Below are 20,971 nucleotides of genomic sequence, written 5' to 3'. Positions count from 1 at the left end.
AGCAACTTAATTGAATTTTTTTTACAAGAAGATAAAATCCAATCCATTTCCTTTTAAAATTAATAGCAAGGGGATAAAGAAGCACACTAGTGTTAGAATGTGCCTACTATGTGCCTTGACCTGTTTGAGGTACTTTTGCATCTATTATCTCATTAATCTTCCAAGCAACTCAGAAAGGCAAGTGTTATTATTCCCATTTTTATAGCTGAGGAAACTAGGAGATGCAGAGACGTTAAACTGGTTTATCCCAAGTCCCACAGTCGGTGGGTGGTGATGCCAGGAGGCAAACAAACAAATAGGCCGCATCTGGCTGTCCTGCTCATCTTGTCATTAGGCCATGCTGCCCTTTCTAAAGAAAATCTGATTGATAATTCAGCAAGCAACGGAAACTTTCTGTCCAAGTCAATGAAAGAGACAGAGGGAGCAGGACTATCAGGAGAAGGAAAGAGAGGAGGTGGGGAGTGGGAAGAAGGAACAACATACCGAGCCAAGGGAAGGATCTGGAAGGAAACAGCTGCACCCAGCAGTAGTGAGCCACATACAGGAGGCCAAAATCAGTACCGATGGTCATGTTTTCCAGTAGATACTTAGATGGTCAAAGCAGCAAACACAACCAGTGTGTCACTGTGTGTGTTGCATTGTGCATAAGACACAGTCCTGCCCTGGAATGGCCACAGCCTAGCAGGGCATCCAGGATAAACTGTGCCTTGCTCTAACAGTGGTGAGTACCAAGAATTGGGAGCAGAGCTGAGGAAGCAGCTCATGTGGGTCAGAGAAGTGGTGACGTCCGAAAAGAGGAACATTGGAAACAGAGAAACTCATTCACCAGGCAGGGAAGGGAGGCAGAGAGAAGGCACTAACTGAGTCACAGAGGTATAAACCCACAAGATGAGTGCTTGACAAATGGAAAGGGGCCCTTTATAAATTCCTGAGACAAAGAAACTGTTACATTCTCCCTGACTCCTTGCTTTCATTGAAAGCTGAGATTACGTCCTTTAGGGCTTCTAGTTTTCAGACCATACCCATCTGCAGTCATATAGTCATGGTTTTGCCAGATTCCTCCCAATTCCTGGTCATTTAATGATGGAACTAGATCCAGGTTTCTTCCCCCTGCCCACAGCCCTGTGCAGCCACTAACACAGATCTCTGTTTCGTGCTAGGAGTCCAAATTACAAAATTTTATAAAGTGCTTTTTGTTTCTATATCACTGTCCTAAACACCATTCAAATGAATTGTTCCTTGTCTTACAACGTGAGCAGAGTTGAGGCAATTACTTAAGGAGTTCAGGAGGGCTGCCTTTGAGCTGAGCGAGCCTCCAAACCAGCTTCCAATTACATACTCTGGTGTTTCTTTGAAGCCTGAAATTGTTTTTAACCTCCACAGAAACTTTATACTGTTGTCCCTAAAGCAGCTACTCCTTTTCATTTTAATTAACAACAAACTTAGTAGGTTTTGAATAACAGTTTGTCTTTATGAAAGAAAACTGGAGTGGGGAAACTCCAAATCCACTTACCGGCGTAACCTAAGGAGTCATTAAGTCCCTTCCAACAAGCTTTAGACAGTTAATTAGAATAAATATATCTTTCATCTCCCCCTTTCGGTATCACCTTAAAACAACAGAGCAAGGGTGAAACGCTGGAATAATGACACACAGTCTGAAAAGTATCCTAAGTATATTAAAATCATTGCAGCCCATTTCACTTGGAATAATTTCAAAGCATTTTTATATATTTATATATATGGCGTGTCTATTAAATGCTGGCTAATAACCAGCAACAGGACAGTAATTTATTGCTTTACCTTAACTTAAAATGTACCACTTTTCTTTGTCTACTCCACGTCCCCAATCCTTTAGGAGAGACTAAAGGCATCAGAGGATTCCACCAGAGTCAATGTTCAAATAACTTCCTAAAAGTTTAAGCCAATCGTCACTCTTATGAAGTAGTTCATTCAACTTAGATTAAAATCATTCTTATTTCCTGAGGGCTGACTGGTTTTAATAATGGATTTAATCTCCATTCTATTTGAGATGTTTTCAAGATGTCCAAAAAGGAACATAAACAACTTTAAATCACCCAGATCCAAGTCATTTAAAAAGCTAGCAGATTCAACTTCTAAATCTTTCTAAAATTGACTAGGACATCCATTCAGGTGTATCGTTTCATTCCACCATTTGTCCTAGGAGACCACGGGAGGAAGTATAACTTCTTGAGTCTGTACTGGTTACCAAACCCCTGCTACCTCCCATGGCCTCTGTTCCTCTATCTCTGATGCTGACCCAAGGGTTACAGGAGATCTATTCCCAGACAGTCAGGACACAATAACTTAGAATATGCCTAGACTCATTCTTCAATTAACTGAATCACAAAATTTTGGAGCTGAGAGGTATCTTAGAAGTTATCTGTTTCCAACTTTCCATGTTACAGATTAAAAACAACTAAGCCCTAGAAATGGTAAGTGACTTTCTCAAGGCCACACAGCTAGTTAGTGACAAAACTGGGCCTATAACCAACCAGTGACTCTGAGCACATGCTCTGAGCCCTTGCTGCTCAGTGTTTTCTGCAGACCTTCAATATTGGCATCACCTGGGAGCTTGTCAGAAATGCAGAATCTCAGGCCCCACCCCAGACCCACTGAATCAGAATCCACATTGTTACAAGATCCCCAGGTAATTTGTACGCATATTACAAGTTGAAAATCACTGGGCTGACCATAATGTGTCTTTCTCCAGAGAGTACGAGAATTGGAAGCAAGCAGACGTTGGTTCAAATCACGGCTCCACCTTTTCTAAATTTGAACAAGTGTCTCAATCTCCTGAAAGCATCATTTGTAATCTGGAAATAATAGCACCATCCATCTCGCAGGGTGTTCATAATATAAGCATAACAGATATGTGCCTATACATCTCATGATATATGCATAGATAACATACGCAAAGTGCCTGGCATGCAGTAGCTAATAGAGTATATACTAGCTAATATTATGTCCAGTTTCATGCTTACCATTAATATTGTGCTCAATCAAAAGGAAAGCCACGAGTGACTGCGCATCCATGAAGGAATCACCTTCCCTCTTTTATTCTATTAGTTCAATATTGTTTTAACTTTTATATGTGATTAAGAATTCTGTGATAATTCATGTTTCTAATGCCCTAGAAAATGATTATTGTAGAAAACGAATAATAATAACTAACTACTTTTAGTGCTATGCTTGGAGATGAAAAAACTCCTCCCTAAGCCGAGTCATAACCAAAAGGACACACCATTCCTCTAATATCTTGACTCTGGATCCTAGAAACCTGGCCTCTAGGAGCCAGAGAGTATCTGCTGCCACTGCTGCTGTGATTTTTCTCAGGCAGACTCAGCCGCCACGGGACAAACCCACAGCTTTGGCAACAGTAGAGCATATTTAGAAGATGATGTTTCATCACCAACATGTCACATCTGTCAGCATAAAGGAAAACAGAGGAAAGGAGAAATAGAATTTTAGTATCCAAATCTGAATCAAAATTTTCGAAAAATATAGTATACTACAGAGTGAGAAACCATACCAAAATTATATTTTTGGAGAACACATTTCAGAGGGAATATGAAATTAACATCAATTAGAAAACCATGTTTCCCTAAGGCAGTGGCTCTCAAGCCTAGCAGTGCATTAGAAACAACTAAAAGGCTTTTAGAAAATTGAATGCACATTTCTGAGGGAAGGGCCAGGCTTCCATGTTTTTTAAAAGATTCCCAGTTGATTTTAATGTGCAGCCAGGGTTGAGAACCGCTGCCTTACAGCAGCAGAAACCTGGTCTTATTTAAGAGAGTCAGTCTGCTGAGAGCTGTTGGTTGCTGTTGATATAGAGTTCCCAAAACTCAAAGTAATGGATTTAACTCCAGTGTGTACCTGTTCCAGGTCTTTTCGCCATTCCTCCAGGACTTCCACCATAAGGAAAGGAGCTCCTGGACCATCATCCTCTAAGATGTTTATATGGACCAGTGGCCGGACCTCTTCATCTTACAGACACGATGAGAAAAGGTAAATCACCGGGACTCTGGGGGCTTTTCAGAATCATTTAACTTAACTACCCAGAGAGGATGCCACCAGGAAAGCATTAGGCAACTGAGTTTTATGTTGTGCAAGTGTTAATGTGGGATGGGCTCTACATTTGAGGGAGTGGGTTCTGACACTTTGGCCTTCCTGCTCCTTGCACTCTCCATGCTCACTCCCCCCACATAGCTTTGCAAAGGCTGTTCCCTGTCAGAAATGTCTTTCACACAAGCACATACACACCCACTTGTTACTTAGCTAACCCTAGCTCTGCCTTCAGATGGCCATTCAATCAGAACCTTCCTCCAGCCTCTGGACCAGCACAGACTTTGTGTTTTGCTCTCTATTGAATTTCCAGCACCTATCACTGTACCTGGCCCATAGTAAATGCTAGATAAATACTGAACTGAAGTGATTAAAATTGCATCTCTAGGCACTGGACATATGGCAGGAAAGGAAAACAGAAACTGTGAGAGGGTGAGAAGGGGATGGACAAGTCCATGGAGCCCTCAAAGTCCTTGGAATAATAGCCTTGGGTAGGAGAGAAATGGGGGAATAGGAAGAAAAATTAAAGGTCAAAGGCAGTGTAAATAAAATACAAAATGGTAATTACGCAGCTCAATCCAGCTGTCCCACTGGGTTTAGGGAGTAAATGCATTCAAAAAATTCTCTGGCCATTTCTAAATATTTGATTTCTCTCCATTTGTTTTCTTCTTCTGTGTCTCTCTCTTTCTCCTTGACCTTGTCCTGTTACTTGGGTCTGGTGAAGCTCAATTTTAAACACAACTGCCTAGCCAGCATATTGCAACTTAAGCAAGGCTCACCTGCCTGCAGAATCTGATAGAAATCAGGATTGATAAATGGTGCCGGGCGCAAGAAAGACCTGAGAGAGGTTTAGTGGAATGTTGTTTTGGGAGCTGGTAATTTTATTTTTCTTTTTAAAATCTGTATTTCCCTATAGATAAAATCTTTTGAAAAAATTCTGAAAGCAAAATTGTTCTTCCTAAAAATTATATATTAGGGCAAAAATTTGGAAGCAACTTTAGTATTCACAATAGAAAGTCTGTTAAATAAATCAGGGGATGTAATATATCACTTAGCACTTAAAAATGCTTTGACGTAAGATTAACTGAAAAATCAAGTTGAAAAATTGCATACAAACTATGATTGCAGCCACAGAAAAATACAGATAGGAAAAAGCCTGGAAGGAAAAGTGTGTTTTTACTTCTCCATTTTCCAAACATATTATCTTAATTATGGAAAAAATAATGATACAATGTCAGATTACAGCCCTTAAGGCAACCAGTGTTTGAACAAAGTCGTGGTGTTCATCATGACACAAGCAGATCAACTGAAAATTTACTATCATTGCTCATCTCTAGGTTTTCACATGCTTTTTCTCGATACTTAAAGTTATTTTTTATTTGCTTTCAAGCCAAGTTGAATCATCTTTCAGCAAGATCGTTACTGTTAGACTAAAATTTCATCTGTCATTTCAAAATTCCATAGTTTGTATGTAATCTCCTCATTTCCTTAAAAAAAAAAAAAGTCCACTGCCAGTGATGGCAGAGAACGGCAGAGATTTTGTTGCCCTACAGCAATATTGTGACTGTTAATGGCCAGCCCTCCTGAGATTTTGAAGGCTTCAGCAGAGTGGGTGAAGTGTGATATATTTGCTTCACATCCTATTTATTCTCATCAAATAATTTAATTAAATACATTTTGATTTTTTTTTTTTACAGACAAAGGGATTAACATTTAAGAAATTACTGTGTACTGCATCTTTACATTAACCGTTCTCCTTTCATTTAAAAGATAGGGATTATTATGCCCATTTTACAGATGGGGAAGCTGAGGTTCAGAGATTTTAAATAACTTCCAAAGGTCCAACAACTAGCCAGTGATGGAATCAGAATTTGAACCCGAGGTCATACTCTCTCTGCACCCCATGGCTTACATAGGCTCTTGTCAAACATGAGATATTTGGAGCAGCAGTGAACAGCCACGCCCGCAAGGGAAAATTTGTATTAAAATACAGCCTAAAATTGCTTATCAAAGGAGATAAGAAATGTGTGAATATGATATTTTGGCAATATTTGTGGAGTTAAAGGGAGCAAATAATTAGCTCCAAATTCAGCACCAATAAGATTCTATGAAACTCTTAAATTACTACTTTTTTTTATTTTCAAAGTCTGATTTCAGTAACTATGAGATTTAAAATAATTAAAATATTATTGACTATAAGAAATCATTTTCAGCAAGCTTTATTTATGCGATGGTGCTGCCGACGCTTATGAAATCAACCTACGTGGCTTTGTCCTACCAAGTCAAAGACAAACGGAAAAACAGGCAACGAATACAGCAATAGGATCTGCTGCTAAGCCGGGATCCTTACTTTGATGTTGGTTCATTTGTCTGCACCTCTTCCTTGACCACATCTTCGTCTCCTCTGCCTAATTCACAGACTCTTGTAGGATAAGACTCAGAGTTTCAAACTGACTTTGAACAACATCTATTGTTCTGCTTAAGATGCTCTCGGTGGCAGTAATCGTGGTGATAATGAAGGCGATGATGGCTAATAATGAATCTAGATAATTAAGGTCCTCAAGTTAATTATTTGGAAATAGATTAAGTGGGTTGTCTGGAAGGACTGCCCAGAACTGCTGGTAATTGTTGCACCCTCAGTTTCTTCTCAATCTGCCCATCTGTCCTCTGTGGGTCCAGCTTCTCCAGCCGTGCTCCCGCAGCAATCCCGGAGGCCAGGAGCCAAAAATCCTCGGCCCCACTCACACCACGTCTTCCCAAGACCAGAGCCAAACTTCTCAGAATATTGGCTTCCCTGGGATTCCTCAAGAGGTGGAACATCGGGAAATAGCTTACAGGCAGGCAGAGTAAGTAAGTGGAAGGAAAAGTCCACCCAAAATTCTGAAACCAAATGTTGTATAGCTCAAGGGAAGTTGAAGTCAATTTACATTTTTTCATTCTTTTAATTCAAATCAGTCCTTTTTCTGATCATCCGCTATATGCAAAACACTGATTTCTATCCTTATCCTCCCTTTCACATACACAGCAATATGAAGGAACAATTTTTTCTTCTCTGAAAAACTTCTTTGGTAGGTGAGCTTACTTTAATCCTTATATTGCAGGTAACAAAATAAAACAATAGCAGCAATAACTAATTTAGAATTTAAAGGAGAGGTTACCAGCTAAGAACATTACAGCTGAGTATTCAGCAAATATTCTTTGCATTGTTTTTATTAAATATTGAACTGATATAAAGGAATATTAATCACATGTTAACATACAAAGAATAATGATATAATAAACATCTGAGTACCCTTCATTGAGCTTAAAAATTTAAACAATCAGAATTTTTGAAGGCCTTGAGGATGCTTCCTTAATAGCATCCTCCTCCCTATCCCAGCCCCAATCCAGAGATAACCACCATCCCCAATTTTGTGTTTATCGTTCCCTTGCTTTTTTCTTCATGAGTTTGTCCCATTTGAATCCTGAAACAACACATAGTTTAATTTTGAATGTTTTATATAAATGGAATCATACCATATGAATTGTTCTGCAACTTGCTTTTTTCACCAAACATTATGTTCCTATGATTTATCAGTGCTGATGTGAGTAGCTGTGGCTCATTTTCTCTGCTGTGTAGTGTGCCGTTATATGAATATACAGTCATGTGCCACGTAACGACGTTCTGGTCAACGACAGACCACATAGACAGTGGTGGTCCCATAAGAGAAGTACCGTATAGCCTGGGTGTGTAGTAGACTAAACCACCTATGTTTGTGTAAGTACACTCTATGATCTTCAGGCGACGACGAAAGCCTAACGATGCGTTTCTCAGAACATATCCCCATTGTTAAGTGGCGCATGACTGTACTACTATTTACTCATCCAACCTACTGCTAATAGACATTTGCATTATTTCCAGTTCTTTTTGTACCAGCAATGCTGCTGTAATACCTCTTGTTGATGTCGCCCTATACAAACGTTTCTCAGGATATATTCCTACCTTGGGAGTGGTTGGTTCAAAAATATGCCCAGCTGCCACTTTACCAGGTAATGCCCTTGCTTCCCAAAGCAGCTGTGGCTGTGATTCCATTGCTCTGCAGCCTCGCCTCAAGTTTTCAGGTCTTTAATTTCCGTCCATCCACAGGATGTTGTGCTTTCAATTCCCATTTCTTACGTCGCTAAGACGATTGAGCCTACCTCCCCAGTCCTGTTCTCTGAAGTGCCTCTTCAAATATGTGGCCCATTTTTCTGCTCTATTGTCTTTTTCTTATTGATTTGTAGGAATTCTTAATAAAGTCTATATTAACCCTTTGTCTGTTTGTTGTGTGCAAATAGCTTCTTCCAGTTTGTTACTTGTGTTTTCACTTTCTTTATGATATTTTTTCATGAACATTATGTTCTTGATTTTAATGTGTTCTGAGCTAGCCATTTTTTGAACATTTTGAAATTCCTTCCTACTCCAAGTTCAAAAGGGTATGCTCCCGTACAGTTTTCTTACTATTTTGTAGCTTCGCCTTTCACAATTAAGTCTTTAAACATCTGGAGTTGACTTTTGTGTATGGTGTGAAGTGGGCATCCAAATTTTTTTTTCTGTATGGATAACCAATTGCCCCAGCACCTTTTGGATGGTTTATCCTTCCCCAGTGATCTGAAAGCACACATGTGTCCATATAAATTTTAAAATCAGCTTGTCAAGTCACACCTGCCCCACTTTCCAAAAAAACTCTTGGGATTTTTAATTGGAATTTTATGAAAGCTATTAATTAATTTGTGTTAAATTCACATCTCTGATATGATTAATCTCTACATTAAGTCTTCCCTAGTATCTCCCAAAGTTTTATAATTTCTCCAAACAGAACTTGCACGTAGTTCATTAGATTTATTCCTAAGTACTTTCTTTTTTTAATATTTAAATTACATTTTCTACTTTGGCAGGTATATGGAAAGGCAAATGGTATATCAACTTTTGTGTCAACTATGCTAAATTTTCTCATTAATTGTAATAATTTTTCTGTAGATTCTTTTATATTTTCTTCATAATTATATCATTGGTGAATAATACATTTTTTTTCTTCTTTATCAGTAAATATACCATTGATTTACTTTTTCTTGCCTTATTATACTAGCTAGTAAACTATGAATAAAACAGGTGATAATGAACATCTTTGCTTTGTTCCTGCTCATAAAGTGGATTCTTCAAACATTTCGCCATTAGTTATCGTTTACTCTAGGTATTTGCTCTAAACCGTTTATCACATTAAGGATGTTCTTATCTATTTCTATTTTCATAAGAGTTTTTATCACAAATGGATGTTAAATTTTATCAAATACATTTCTCCATATGTATTACATTATCATATGATTGTAACCCTTAAATGTATTTATGTAATATATTCCATTAATAGATAATCAAATGATGATCAACATTATATTTCTGGGATAGCCTTAACTTGATCATGATGTATTTTCATTTTTACATATTGCTAAATTTAGTGAGCTAACTTATTTTTAAAATTTTTACATTTATGTTTATGAGTGAAATTGGCCTGTAATTTTCCTTTTTGTGGTGTCTGATTTGGTTTTGGTATCAAAATTTGCTAATCTTAGCAAATAGGTTGAGTAGCATTCCATCTTTTTCTATACCCTGGAATGATTTGTATAATATAGGTAAAAATACCTGTAAATCATCAGAGCCTGGTATTTCCATTATGAGGATATTTTTCATTTATGTTCAATTTTTTAATGATTTAGAACTATTTAGATTTTCTCGTTACTTCTGAATCAGTTTCAATAAGTTTCATATTGGTAAGAATTTGCTGTGTATTTCAGTAAGTTATATATTTCATAGTTTTCACGTGTCTTGCTATAAAGTTGTTTTAAATATCCTCTATTATCTTTCTAATCCATTCTGTATCTGTTACTTATGGTTTTTTAATTTCTGATATTTATTTGGGCCTTCTCTATTTTTTTCTTGATCAGTCTTGTCTCAGGTTTGTCTATTTCATTAGTCTTTTCAAAATTAGCCTTTGAATTCGATGATCTTTTAATATAGTTTAATTTTTATTTCATTTATTTCTGCTCATGTTTATTATTTCCCTCCTTACACTTTCTTTTAATATATTTTGTTAATCTTTTTATAACTCCCTGAGTTGGATGCCTAGCACATTAATTTTCAGGCTTTCTTCTTATATAATGTAAGCATTTAAGATTATATATTTCTAAATATGCATTGCTTTAGCTGCATCCCACTAGTTGCTCTATACTATTTTTCTTATCGTTCAGTGATAAATACGTTCTAATTTATCATGTTTTATTCTATGACCCATGAGTTTTTTGGAACTATATTTTTATTTCCATAGATAGAGTCATTCTAGTTATTTATTTCTACCAATGTTGCACTGGAGGCAAATAATGTGGTCCATGGAAAGATATTGCTTCTCAAACGTTCTTTAGGTTATAAGGATACCCTAACTTATCTGAATGAGTCACATAATTTTCTGTTCTATATTTTTCACTAAAGACTTTTATCAACTTTAATATGCTAACAGATCAGGTAAAAATAAGAATTAGAAATTAAGATATCATTGGGAAATTGTGTGATCTCATACGTTAAAGGCAGGACTAAAATGAATTAACTCCTACTTTCGTTTCCATAATTTTGCTCTCATCCTTAGTCTCTTATGCATCAAATAATATTGTAAGACTTCCTAGGAAGTCCTGTGTATTAATAAGTTGACAATAATAATATTAGGTCCGTGGACAAAACCCCTCATATTAATGACTATATTAAGTGTGACTGTCATTTGTTCCTAAACTCAAAAGCACATTTCTCCCAAGGGAATGTACACTTTAAAAGATTGAAAACAGAATAATAATTAATCAAATTGGACCTACCAGCTCAAGGAAAATTTATGAAATCTGGAACTAATAGAAGATGAGGCCATACATACAAAGAAGCATGTCTCAAAAACATACAAGGCTTTGGTGGGCAGAAGACAGAACAATGTCTGTTTTGATCAAAGCCACTCCCAGCTCTGCCATATGAGATAACAGATTGAGTGTTCCCGGAGCGAAAACACATAGCAACTCTGCTTGTTTCAGCTCAGCTGGCACTCAGCAATCCATTACCCCCCAGATTCACTCTCATAGGACCTAAGCGAAGGCACTTTTCTTTGAAGTCTGGAAACTAGAGCTCTCAGTGCCTGGTAAGCTTGAAGTTTTGCTTAGAAGGAATACTAAATTTGTTGGTGGTAGAGTCCAATGGGCACCGATAAGAAGAGAGAAGCCAGGAGTCTAATCTAGCCGTTGTTCCCTGATTTGTTTGGTTTCAATTGGCCATTTGGCCTCCCTATGCTGGCTACCTCACAACCTAAGTATATAGCAGCCATTTCTAGCCCACACAAAACGAATATAATTTGTGAGCCTAATAAATGGAAGAGACTGAGCCTATAATGATGAATGTGGTCTGGCTCTAACTCTTGAGCAGCTCATTATTCATTGGGCCAGAGTGGCATAAATATAAACATTCAGTATGTTAAGTATCATATGTTAGTTTCGGAAGGGTCTTTCCCAGGTAATTTCAGATAGACATAATTCTTTGCTTCTAATTCATATCCTCCTTACTTCACTTTCCTATGCCTCCCAGTGCCCCCTAACCTCTCTGACAGCTTCAGGACATCTTGCAGACCTGTCTCCCTGCCCTCTCTGTGTTCCAGTACCCTCGCTGTCTTTTGTTTCTCTGACTACCTGGAGAGTCTCATTACAACCCATAGTGCTAATTGTTACTTCTGGATGCAAATGATGCCCACATCTAAATCTTCATCTCCTCTGCCACTGTTTTTTTTCAACCCCTCTGAAACACTGAGAGTTTCAGAATCAGTCTCTTTCCCTCCAGACATAAACCTTTCTAAATAACCAACCACACTAACATGAGTGATCTTTCTAAAGTACAAGTATAATCATATCACTTCGTTGCTTAAATTATTTGATGGCTCCTCTAACTTCAGAAGACACACAAGATCCTTTATCTCTGGCTCTTGCATATCTAACCATCTCACTGCCTACCATCCCCTACCCACCGGATCCTGGAATCCAACCACACTCAACTACCCCTACTCTCTCACATTCTGCCTGGATACCCTTCCCCTTCTCAATTGTTTGCTCATCGGACAGTCAGTTGAGTCTGTCACAGGACCATTAGCCATTGCCACTTAAACCAAGTTGCAGCCTCCAACTGGAAGCCTTCTAAACCACCGTCATGCTAATACATCATAGCCCTGGGTCAAATGATCTATTAATAATCCTCTGAATGCCCACTTCACAGAATGCCCAATATAGTGATAGCCAATTTGTCTGAAGAAAATTTGCCAAAGAATCTATTTGCCAGACAATCCTTTTGGTGAATTTATCAGATTTAGCTTTATACCAAAAACTTTGTATAATTATTGCAACCCTACATAGTTCTGTGGGTTAGCGGGAACCAAAAAGGCTGCAGGGGGCCCAGATTTGGGGCCTTCAGATTCTCCCTCTCTGTATCTCAGTCTCTGCAGCCATTGTCCCTTTATCTCTCTGCCCCTCTGTCCTTCCCTCAGTGTTTCCCGACACTCTTTGCCTCCAATCTCCCGTTCCCTCTGTCCCCTGATCTTCCCCCACTACCCCTGCCCCAGCCGTGCCCTACTCTCTCTCTGTTCGTTAGTTTCCCCTCCTCTCTGCCCCTGGGTTTCCCCCTCTCTAGTATCAGTAGGCCAGACTGCACATTATGCAGATTCTCCTCTTCAACTTTCCCCCACAGAGAGTCCCACCATTCTTACCCAGATCCCTGTTATTGCAATCACAGGACCAGAGCAGAGACAAATTAAACATTTTATAAAATAATGTTATAAGGACAAAATAAAAACTGTTCAAATAAAACTTCACAGAATCTTCAAAAAGCTGTTAAAAATTCCCCTCCAAAATCAATTACCGTAACCTTATGAATAGTTAAAAGAAACAAATTTTGGTTAATTGAGAGAGTTGACAAATCTATCAAAGTAGGCATAATGTGAAATTTGCCACAAGAATCTCAAAGATGCTAAAATGTTAGCAAAACAGCAGATGACTCTAAAAAGGACTGGAAAAAAATCAATATAGACTGAAAAGCTCCCATATGAAATGCTAAATTTTTGTTATATCTATTAGAAGAACATATTCACACACATAGTCAAGAAAGATATATCTATGAATATATTCATAAGAATATATTTATAAAGAGAAGAAGTCCGCCTAGGAAACAGCTTTTAAAAAAAAAATCAAGCAGATCTTAAAATACTGCTAAAAAGAATATATTCATAAGAAAAATATACTCTATAATTGAATGTATTTTTAAAACATAGTCTTAAAAGAAAAATGTATTCATATTCATTTACTAGACTTAAAATAATACTCCTTAAAATAAATCTTTGTTAAATCTGTAAATGTGATAAAGTGGGCAAATTATTCATTTAGCAAAGTGATCCTTCAGTAAATCAGTGAATTGGCTAATCTTGGTGAATTAGCCATTCAGTAACTACTCCTTTGGCAGACCGGTCCCCAGCATGTTGACTGGCTTCCCTCTTGTACTCCTCTCTAATCAGTCTCATTGCTACGCTCTCCCAGGACAACACTTCTTATTCACTTTGTATCCCCAGAACTTATCAGTGTGTTTCATCTTACGAAGACTTAAAAACATTGATAAATGAATAAACAAGTGAATTAATAAATGACCTTTACCTTGCCTTAACCTGAATACTTTTCTCCCTGCAGGCTAAATACCAAGGGAATCTGAATTTAAATGAGTGAAGGCCAAGGAGAAAAATCTTTCTTGCACATTTTACTCTTTATATCTATGTTTGTGTATACATAGTCTCATAAGTAACTTTCTTATGAACTATAGGCTGAGCCCTAACATCTAACTTTAAAAAACTATCCAAATACGGGGCTTGAAATAAAATTGTATTGTGTTGACTATTTCTGGGGGAAAACAGGCAGTTTTATTGGACAATTGAAAATCTTTTCTATGCAAGATTTGCCTAATGGATTTATTAATAACTCCCATTCTCCAAAAGGATTTGGGCAGAATGTTCTCAGTATATGTAGTAAAGACTGCATATATCTACTATTGGTTGTTGTCAATGTGTACAAATGTTGACTTGTATCCACTATATTGATTCACAGTTCACCAGGAAGCCAAGACTGCCTCAACAGAGCTTAAACATACTGCCTTGCCAGGACACACCAAGGCTAGATCTGCTTCAAACTTATAAATCCAATTTCATGCTCTATACCTACTGTTGGACACTCCACATATTCAAAACTGAATATGTAGTCACGCCCCAGACTCATTCTTCCTCCTGAGATCTCGACTTCAGTGAACTGTACTGGTCTTTGTTCTCTTATTTCTCTCACTGCCCCCTTTTAAGTAGATTCATAGAGAACAGACACAAAGAGCCAAAGGGAGACGAAACATCAGCTCTATTAGTAGTGGCAGAGTAACTAGCAAAGTACAAGGCTTCCTAGTATGAAGGACGATGTTTAGGCCTGAGGCCCAAAATATAGCATCGTGCTCTTTCCCCTAGCATTGAAGACAACTTGGCACGGGAGGGCCTACCTAACTAATCACTTAGTCTCAGGCTGTGGACACTCCCTTCCCCAACTGGGGCTTTCTACCTGGAGATAGGAAGGCCAAGGCACCTGAGGCCTGAGCAAAGGCAAATCCAAAAGAATGAAAACAAATTGTGCCACACGTGAGCAATGACCTTCAAACTCACCCAAGAGATAGACCTGACTGTCAGGCTCTGGCCCCTCCCACCCATCAGATTAGTTGCTCCTCCCCCCGAGCTCAGGACACTCTGTGGAGGAGAGAATCTATAAATGCACAATCAGCCTTTCTCTTCTTAGCCAGGGCAGCAAAAGTCCCCTCTTTAGAACCCAGAATAGCAGGGAAATAAGGATCCCTGCTTTAACACTCTTCACCATTTCTCCAATCACCCAAGCCAAGGACTTGGGCATAAATCTAAACCACATTCTTTTTCTCACTTCGTCATCATCCCTTATCTTCTGTTAATCACCAAATCCTGAAGTTTCATCTCCTACATATTTCTTCATACATCTTTTTCTCTCCATCTATCCTGCCTGGATACTAGATCCAGCCCTCATCATCCTTTGCCAACACTACAGTAACAATCTCCTAATCCTGCTTTCTGATTTTAGTCTTGTTCCGTTTCTAATCTAATCTCCACACTGCAGCCAGAGTGATCATTCTGAAACTCAGTTCTGATCATGTTATCTTCTGACAGCTTCCCATTAACTACAGGATGAAGGCCAAGCTCTTTAATGACTTACAAAACCCTTCATGACCTCCTACCTTTCCAAACTCATCTGCCCTGTCTCTCCTTTCCCATACCTGTCCCAGGAATATTAAAATGCTTGTAGTTTCTGCCAGTGACCATGCAGTTGCAAATCTCCATCCCTTTGTTCATGTGATTCCTTCTGACTGAAATACTCTTGATTCCCTGTCCCATTTTGTTAACTCTGATTCAACCTTGAAGATTCTGTTTAAGACATTACTCCTCCAGGAAGCCTTTCCTAACCTCAATCCTCTCCCTGTCCTGCTCTTTGCAGCTGAGAAATTACTCCTCTTCTGTACTTACTCTGTGAATAGCTCCCTCATTGAATTTACTACCCTATGTTGATATTTTTCTTCATGTCTATCTTCCTATTGGTTAGAGGCCATGTCCTCAGTAACTAGAGGTTAACACACTCAAGATAATTTGTGGACTTAAACTGAACTCTTTGTTCTTCCAAATTATTCACTCATTCTTAATTTATTCATTAATTCAATAATAATTTATTGATTAAGTTCATGAATTTCACCCCACTCATCCACTTCCATTTTGCTGAGTAATATTCTGAATTCCCAGATGCGTTTAGCCTGTGTGAAAACCAACCATTTTCTCTCTTCTCTACACATTTCAGAGCATATGAAGAACATTTGTTAACCATTTACAAATTGTGATTTGTTTTTAAATTACCCATTTGAATCATTTTTATATGCTTCTTGTCCTGGTGACATAACTGACTGATTACACTGCATCTCTTTTATGGGTGTAGACTGACATAAGTGATGCAGTGTGACAGCCTAATACTCTGGAACTGTGGGACTATTACTCCCTCCTTGCTGGCTTCCATCTGCAGAAAATGTAAATCTCAATGGCAGCCATCAGAACTAAACACATTTTGATAAATAATAATAGCAAAGTAACATCAGATTATTATTTTACAGCAGGTCATTGAAGCCACTCAAACTCAGCCTGTCTCTTCCTGTTTCAGATGTCTTCCTGCCCACTGACTTCAGCTGTTAATGGGCACTGATTTTTTTTTTTTCATTCAAGTTTAAAGAGCTTTGATACACTTTCACATTTTCCAAAGAAAATCTCAGAAAAGAATAGGGAAATTTAGAGGGTTGGGCGGTGGACAGCCTATGGAAGTCAAAAGCTGGGCAGGCCAGCTAGTCCAGGGGCATTGGGTTTGGGAGCTGGAGAATAATGAAAGATATGGGCTCTCAGGGCTTCTGGCAACAAGGATAATGAGCGTCCAAGAGTGAGTGAGGCTGGGAGGGAGCCAGGAAGGACACACCGTGATGTGGAACAAAGGCCTCTATTTAGCTATGATTCTCCTACCACAATGGGTCCACTCCTCAAGGAAAGAGTAAGATTTGTATAAACTACTTCATGAAGAGAACTTTAAAATAATAATAATAATAGTAAGCTTATTTGTTAATTTTACACTCTAATACCTAGATTAATAAATACTCTAACCTAAAACCTTTTGGAAATACATTAAGTACATACATGCTCTCACATCTCTATAGGGAATCAAAATATTTAACAACCAGCCCAGAATGAACCAGCCAACCAGAATGGATGCCAGCCATAAACACCAGTAGGGCCATCCTGGAGCACCAAGCTAAATAGAAGTCCTGAATATACACACAGCTGCACAAATAACAGGCATCTCTTCCCTCCTCAACAAAGTTCCATACTGGAGTCTACTCTGATTTCTTTTCCAAGCAACAAGAATGACTAGTGATAAGAATTTAAAAGGAAAATCTGAAGTTATTCTTGCGTATATTGGCTTTTTGCCCGAAGCTAAAAAAAGAGGCATAAGAGTTTCTTTCTCCATTTTCAGCCTTCTATTTTTCCTCCTCTCTGTTCCCAGGCCCTAAAGGCCAGCAACTCCCCACTCCCGCACCCCAGCAATCCAAAGCTGCCTTCTCAAAATAGAAAGGGAACGATCCCGAGCTGCTCCTTGGTCGCCTGCCTTGCCAGAATCCTTGAGCTCTGGCCTTTCTTCCCAGATTTCTCATGCCTCTCTCCAAGCCTCCAGCAACTTCTTACTTCTTCTGCCTTCTCCTCAAGATCTTGTTTCAAATCCAGTCCTCCACTCATAAGCTTTCTACGTTATTCATTTCCTTGCCATTCTGTCCCTTACAAGTTCTTTGGAGACTAGTAGCAATTTTAGGATGTTCTGATGCTCACGTCATGGAGCCATAGCTCCCCGCTCCATTTTTCAATAGCAGCATTAATTAAATACCCATGTCAGTCACTCTCCTGAATAATTTACTTATGTCATCTCATTTAACCATTACAATGCAGCTAACCGTTATTTCCACTTTGCAGGATGTCTATTGATTACACAGGTAGTAAGCAGTGAAATCAGGTTTTGAACTTAGGAGACAGTTTGACTCCAATCTCATGTTTTTTCTTACCCTATGTTGCTGCTTTAAAGTAAAAAACAAAAGTACTAATAAAACTATCCAAAGTTATGGAGTCTGGCCTTGATTTGACTGACATTTTTCTAAACTCACTCAAGTGTTCACACACATAAGAAAAGAAGGCTGGGTCACCAGTCTGCACCTTCGCATTGCTTATAAATCTCAAGCCAACAGATCCTTAAGCAATCTTAAGCTTGAGAAAAAATGTTAACAGTGTAAGTTCTGTCTATTACTACTGAGGAAAAATAAGGTATTAAGTTGATAGATTCCTGATGTATGTTGCCATTTATTTGAATTAATGCTCCGTTAGGTATTCAGAGTGCATAAAAAGATCAATGATGATCAGCTAGGGGTTAAATGGCAGAGGCAGCAAATCCAAAGCATTATTTTAATTAAGGGTTGTGGGGATTGCTTTCTTTCCTTAGATTTAGAGAGAAGGAAAAAGTATTTACAGCTCACTGGGCCCCAAGTAAAGAAGGAGGACTTGTTTCTGCTCAGGGTTGCTGTGTGTGTGTGTGTGTGTGTGTGTGTGTGTGTGTGTGTGTGTATGTGTTGGGCAGCAATGATCACATGATGGGATCCAACAGCACTCAGGCAGGGTTGGAGGGCTTCTCTGGGCCTCTCTGCCCTAGGAGGGCATGGGCAGAGGCTCACCCACTCTCTAGGGGCATGCTGATTAACTATGAACTTCTTGTAAGACTATACTATTTTCACCCTCAGAAATATTTACCAAAAAATCAGAGACCACGACCTCCTGGACAAAAGAAAAACGGTCACAGCACTGAAAGCAGGAGAGGACCGGGCCATCCTCCTGGGACTAGCCATGATGGTGTGCTCCATCATGATGTACTTTCTGCTGGGAATCACGCTCCTGCGCTCGTACATGCAGAGGTAACGCCATTGGACGGTTGGGATATTGTCATTTGCCTCCTCCTTCTCCTTCCTCCCGTAGCGTATCAACCCCGAGGTCCTCTTCCTCACCTTTCTTCCCAACAAGAAATTTGAGCAGTGCCTGCCCTACACTGTTTTTAAATAACGCTCTCTAATTATAATGATAAAAACGGCTCTATGTATAAACTGCCTACCATGTGTCAGGGACTTTCCATACATTACTTGTTTAATTCTCACAAATACTCTATAAGGTAAATATGAATATACTCATTATAAAAATGGCAAAACTGAGGCCAGCCCAGTGGCGTAGTGGTTAAATTCGGCGCACTCTGCTTTGGTGGCCCAGGTGTGGTTCCCTGGGCATGGACCTACACTACTCATCAGCCATGATGTGGCAGAAACCCACATACAAAATAGAGGAAGATTGGCCACAGAAGTTAGCTCAGAGCAAATCTTGCTCAGCAAAAAAACAAAAAAAGGCAAAATTGAGGCTCGAGATAGATATAATTTGCCCAATGTCACACAGCTCTAGCATGTGGCAGAGATAAGATTCAAACTCACATCCTGCTAATTCCGGAGTCCCATTCTTGCCTCTTCACACCTCTGCCTGTTCTCCACCATCATTCCTTTTCCACCCCCCCTGCCTTCTCTTCCATCACCCTACACATCAGTAGTTCTCAGCTGCCCATTTAAACTTCCTGAGAAACTACTAAAATTACCGATGCGCAGGTCCCACCACCATTCTCCCAGAAGGTCAGATTTAATCAGTCTGAAGTGGGACCCAGTCATCAGTGTCCTTTAAAGATCACCCGGTGATTCTAGTTTGGTGTCAAGGCTGAGAAACACTGCTATGTACCAACTTTTAAAAATTACGAATTTTGAACTTTTTTCATTTTAATATTTGCCCTAGGTTGACTGAATAGACAGGGAGACAATTGAACACTGAGATAGCAGGTATATGCCCCCCGAGAAAGCCACATGATAAATCCCTACAGCATCTCTAGCCGACTGTTGTCCATCAATTGGACACTTTGAGCACAGGAGAGCCCAGCGTTGCTGTAACTAATGGGGAAAGTCTCACAGAGGTGCAGCTTAAAGAAAGAGGCCCTTTCAAATGAAAAATTGAGGTTTCAATCCAAAAGAGAATCACACCATTTTGTGGCATTCATTTCTCCACCTAAATTAATACTTTCATTTTAGAAGCATAATCTAGCTGAAATACAGTAATCTGCTAAAATTAAGGCATCGTCTTTCCTGTTTGTGGCTGCTCTGCTCTGCGTCTCCGATGCCTTCAGCTGTGCTCCCCTCAGTGGAAGTGCTGATGCCTCAGGCCCTGAGTCTTCACTGATTCCAAAACCACTTTCAGATCCTCACATCTTCTTAGAGCCATCTAAGATGTTTTCCCTCCTTGCATAAGCAAAATCTAACCATGCATGTCTCAGGAAAACACAATTTACCACACCAGAGGGGGTCAGGGCTAGTATCCTGCCCCTGGCAAAAAACTGAACATGAAAAGGGGGCCCTGTCAACACATGTCCAGCAAAACGAAGGGAGTATTAATCTGCAAACAAAACATGTTGTTTTCTGATCACTGTGGTAATCAGCTTATACCCAGAAGCAGAGCATTGATTGCTGGTGTTTTACTTCCTAGTGACAAATGTCACTCTTTATCATAAAATTATAAGTATTTTAGAATGAAAAGCTGGCCAATGGGCAGCTGGAGTTTGTTTGTTTTTAATCTTTCTAATTGTGAGGTCCCAGGGCACTGATATGAACCCATTAGCTTATATAGAAGGGCCCCTTTTCCACTGTGTTTATGGGGAGGCAGTGCATACAATGGGATGGGCCTGGGCCTTAAAGAAATAAAGGATTGGGTAGAATCACAATTTCCATCACTTATTAGCTGTGTGTTCTTGCATGTTACTTGATTTCTCTGACCCTCAGTTCATTCACCTTTAAAAGGAATTAATACCCAACTTATAGGGTCGTTGGGAGGATAAAAGAAGATAATGTATGTACAGCACAAATTAGGGTGAAGAGGTTACGCGACAAGTGATTGTTCTTGATATAATCAAAGAGTGGAGTTTGCTTTACTCCCTTATTAGAAAGACCTTAAAGAAATATATCACTCTCCTTTCATCTGTCAAGTTGGACCTCGAGCTCCTCCACGCCTTTGCCGTCTTCCCTCCCCTTCTCCCTTATACCCTCTCTGTGCACAAACTGGGC

General features: G+C 39.1%; 1 protein-coding gene across 1 annotated transcript in view; it reads left to right on the top strand.

Moving 5' to 3' along the window:
* Window positions 1–20,971, top strand: part of KCNMB2 (potassium calcium-activated channel subfamily M regulatory beta subunit 2) — a 118,928-nt gene that overhangs the window by 83,021 nt on the left and 14,936 nt on the right. The window contains exons 2-3 of the mRNA XM_058556316.1: window positions 3,904–4,026; window positions 18,575–18,745. Coding sequence (XP_058412299.1) covers window positions 3,904–4,026; window positions 18,575–18,745 — 294 coding nt within the window. The remainder of the gene's footprint in view (window positions 1–3,903; window positions 4,027–18,574; window positions 18,746–20,971) is intronic.

This window comes from Diceros bicornis, chromosome 15 (assembly GCF_020826845.1).
Source record: "Diceros bicornis minor isolate mBicDic1 chromosome 15, mDicBic1.mat.cur, whole genome shotgun sequence".
NCBI lineage: Eukaryota > Metazoa > Chordata > Mammalia > Perissodactyla > Rhinocerotidae > Diceros > Diceros bicornis.
This window is presented reverse-complemented; position numbering and strand designations above follow the sequence as displayed.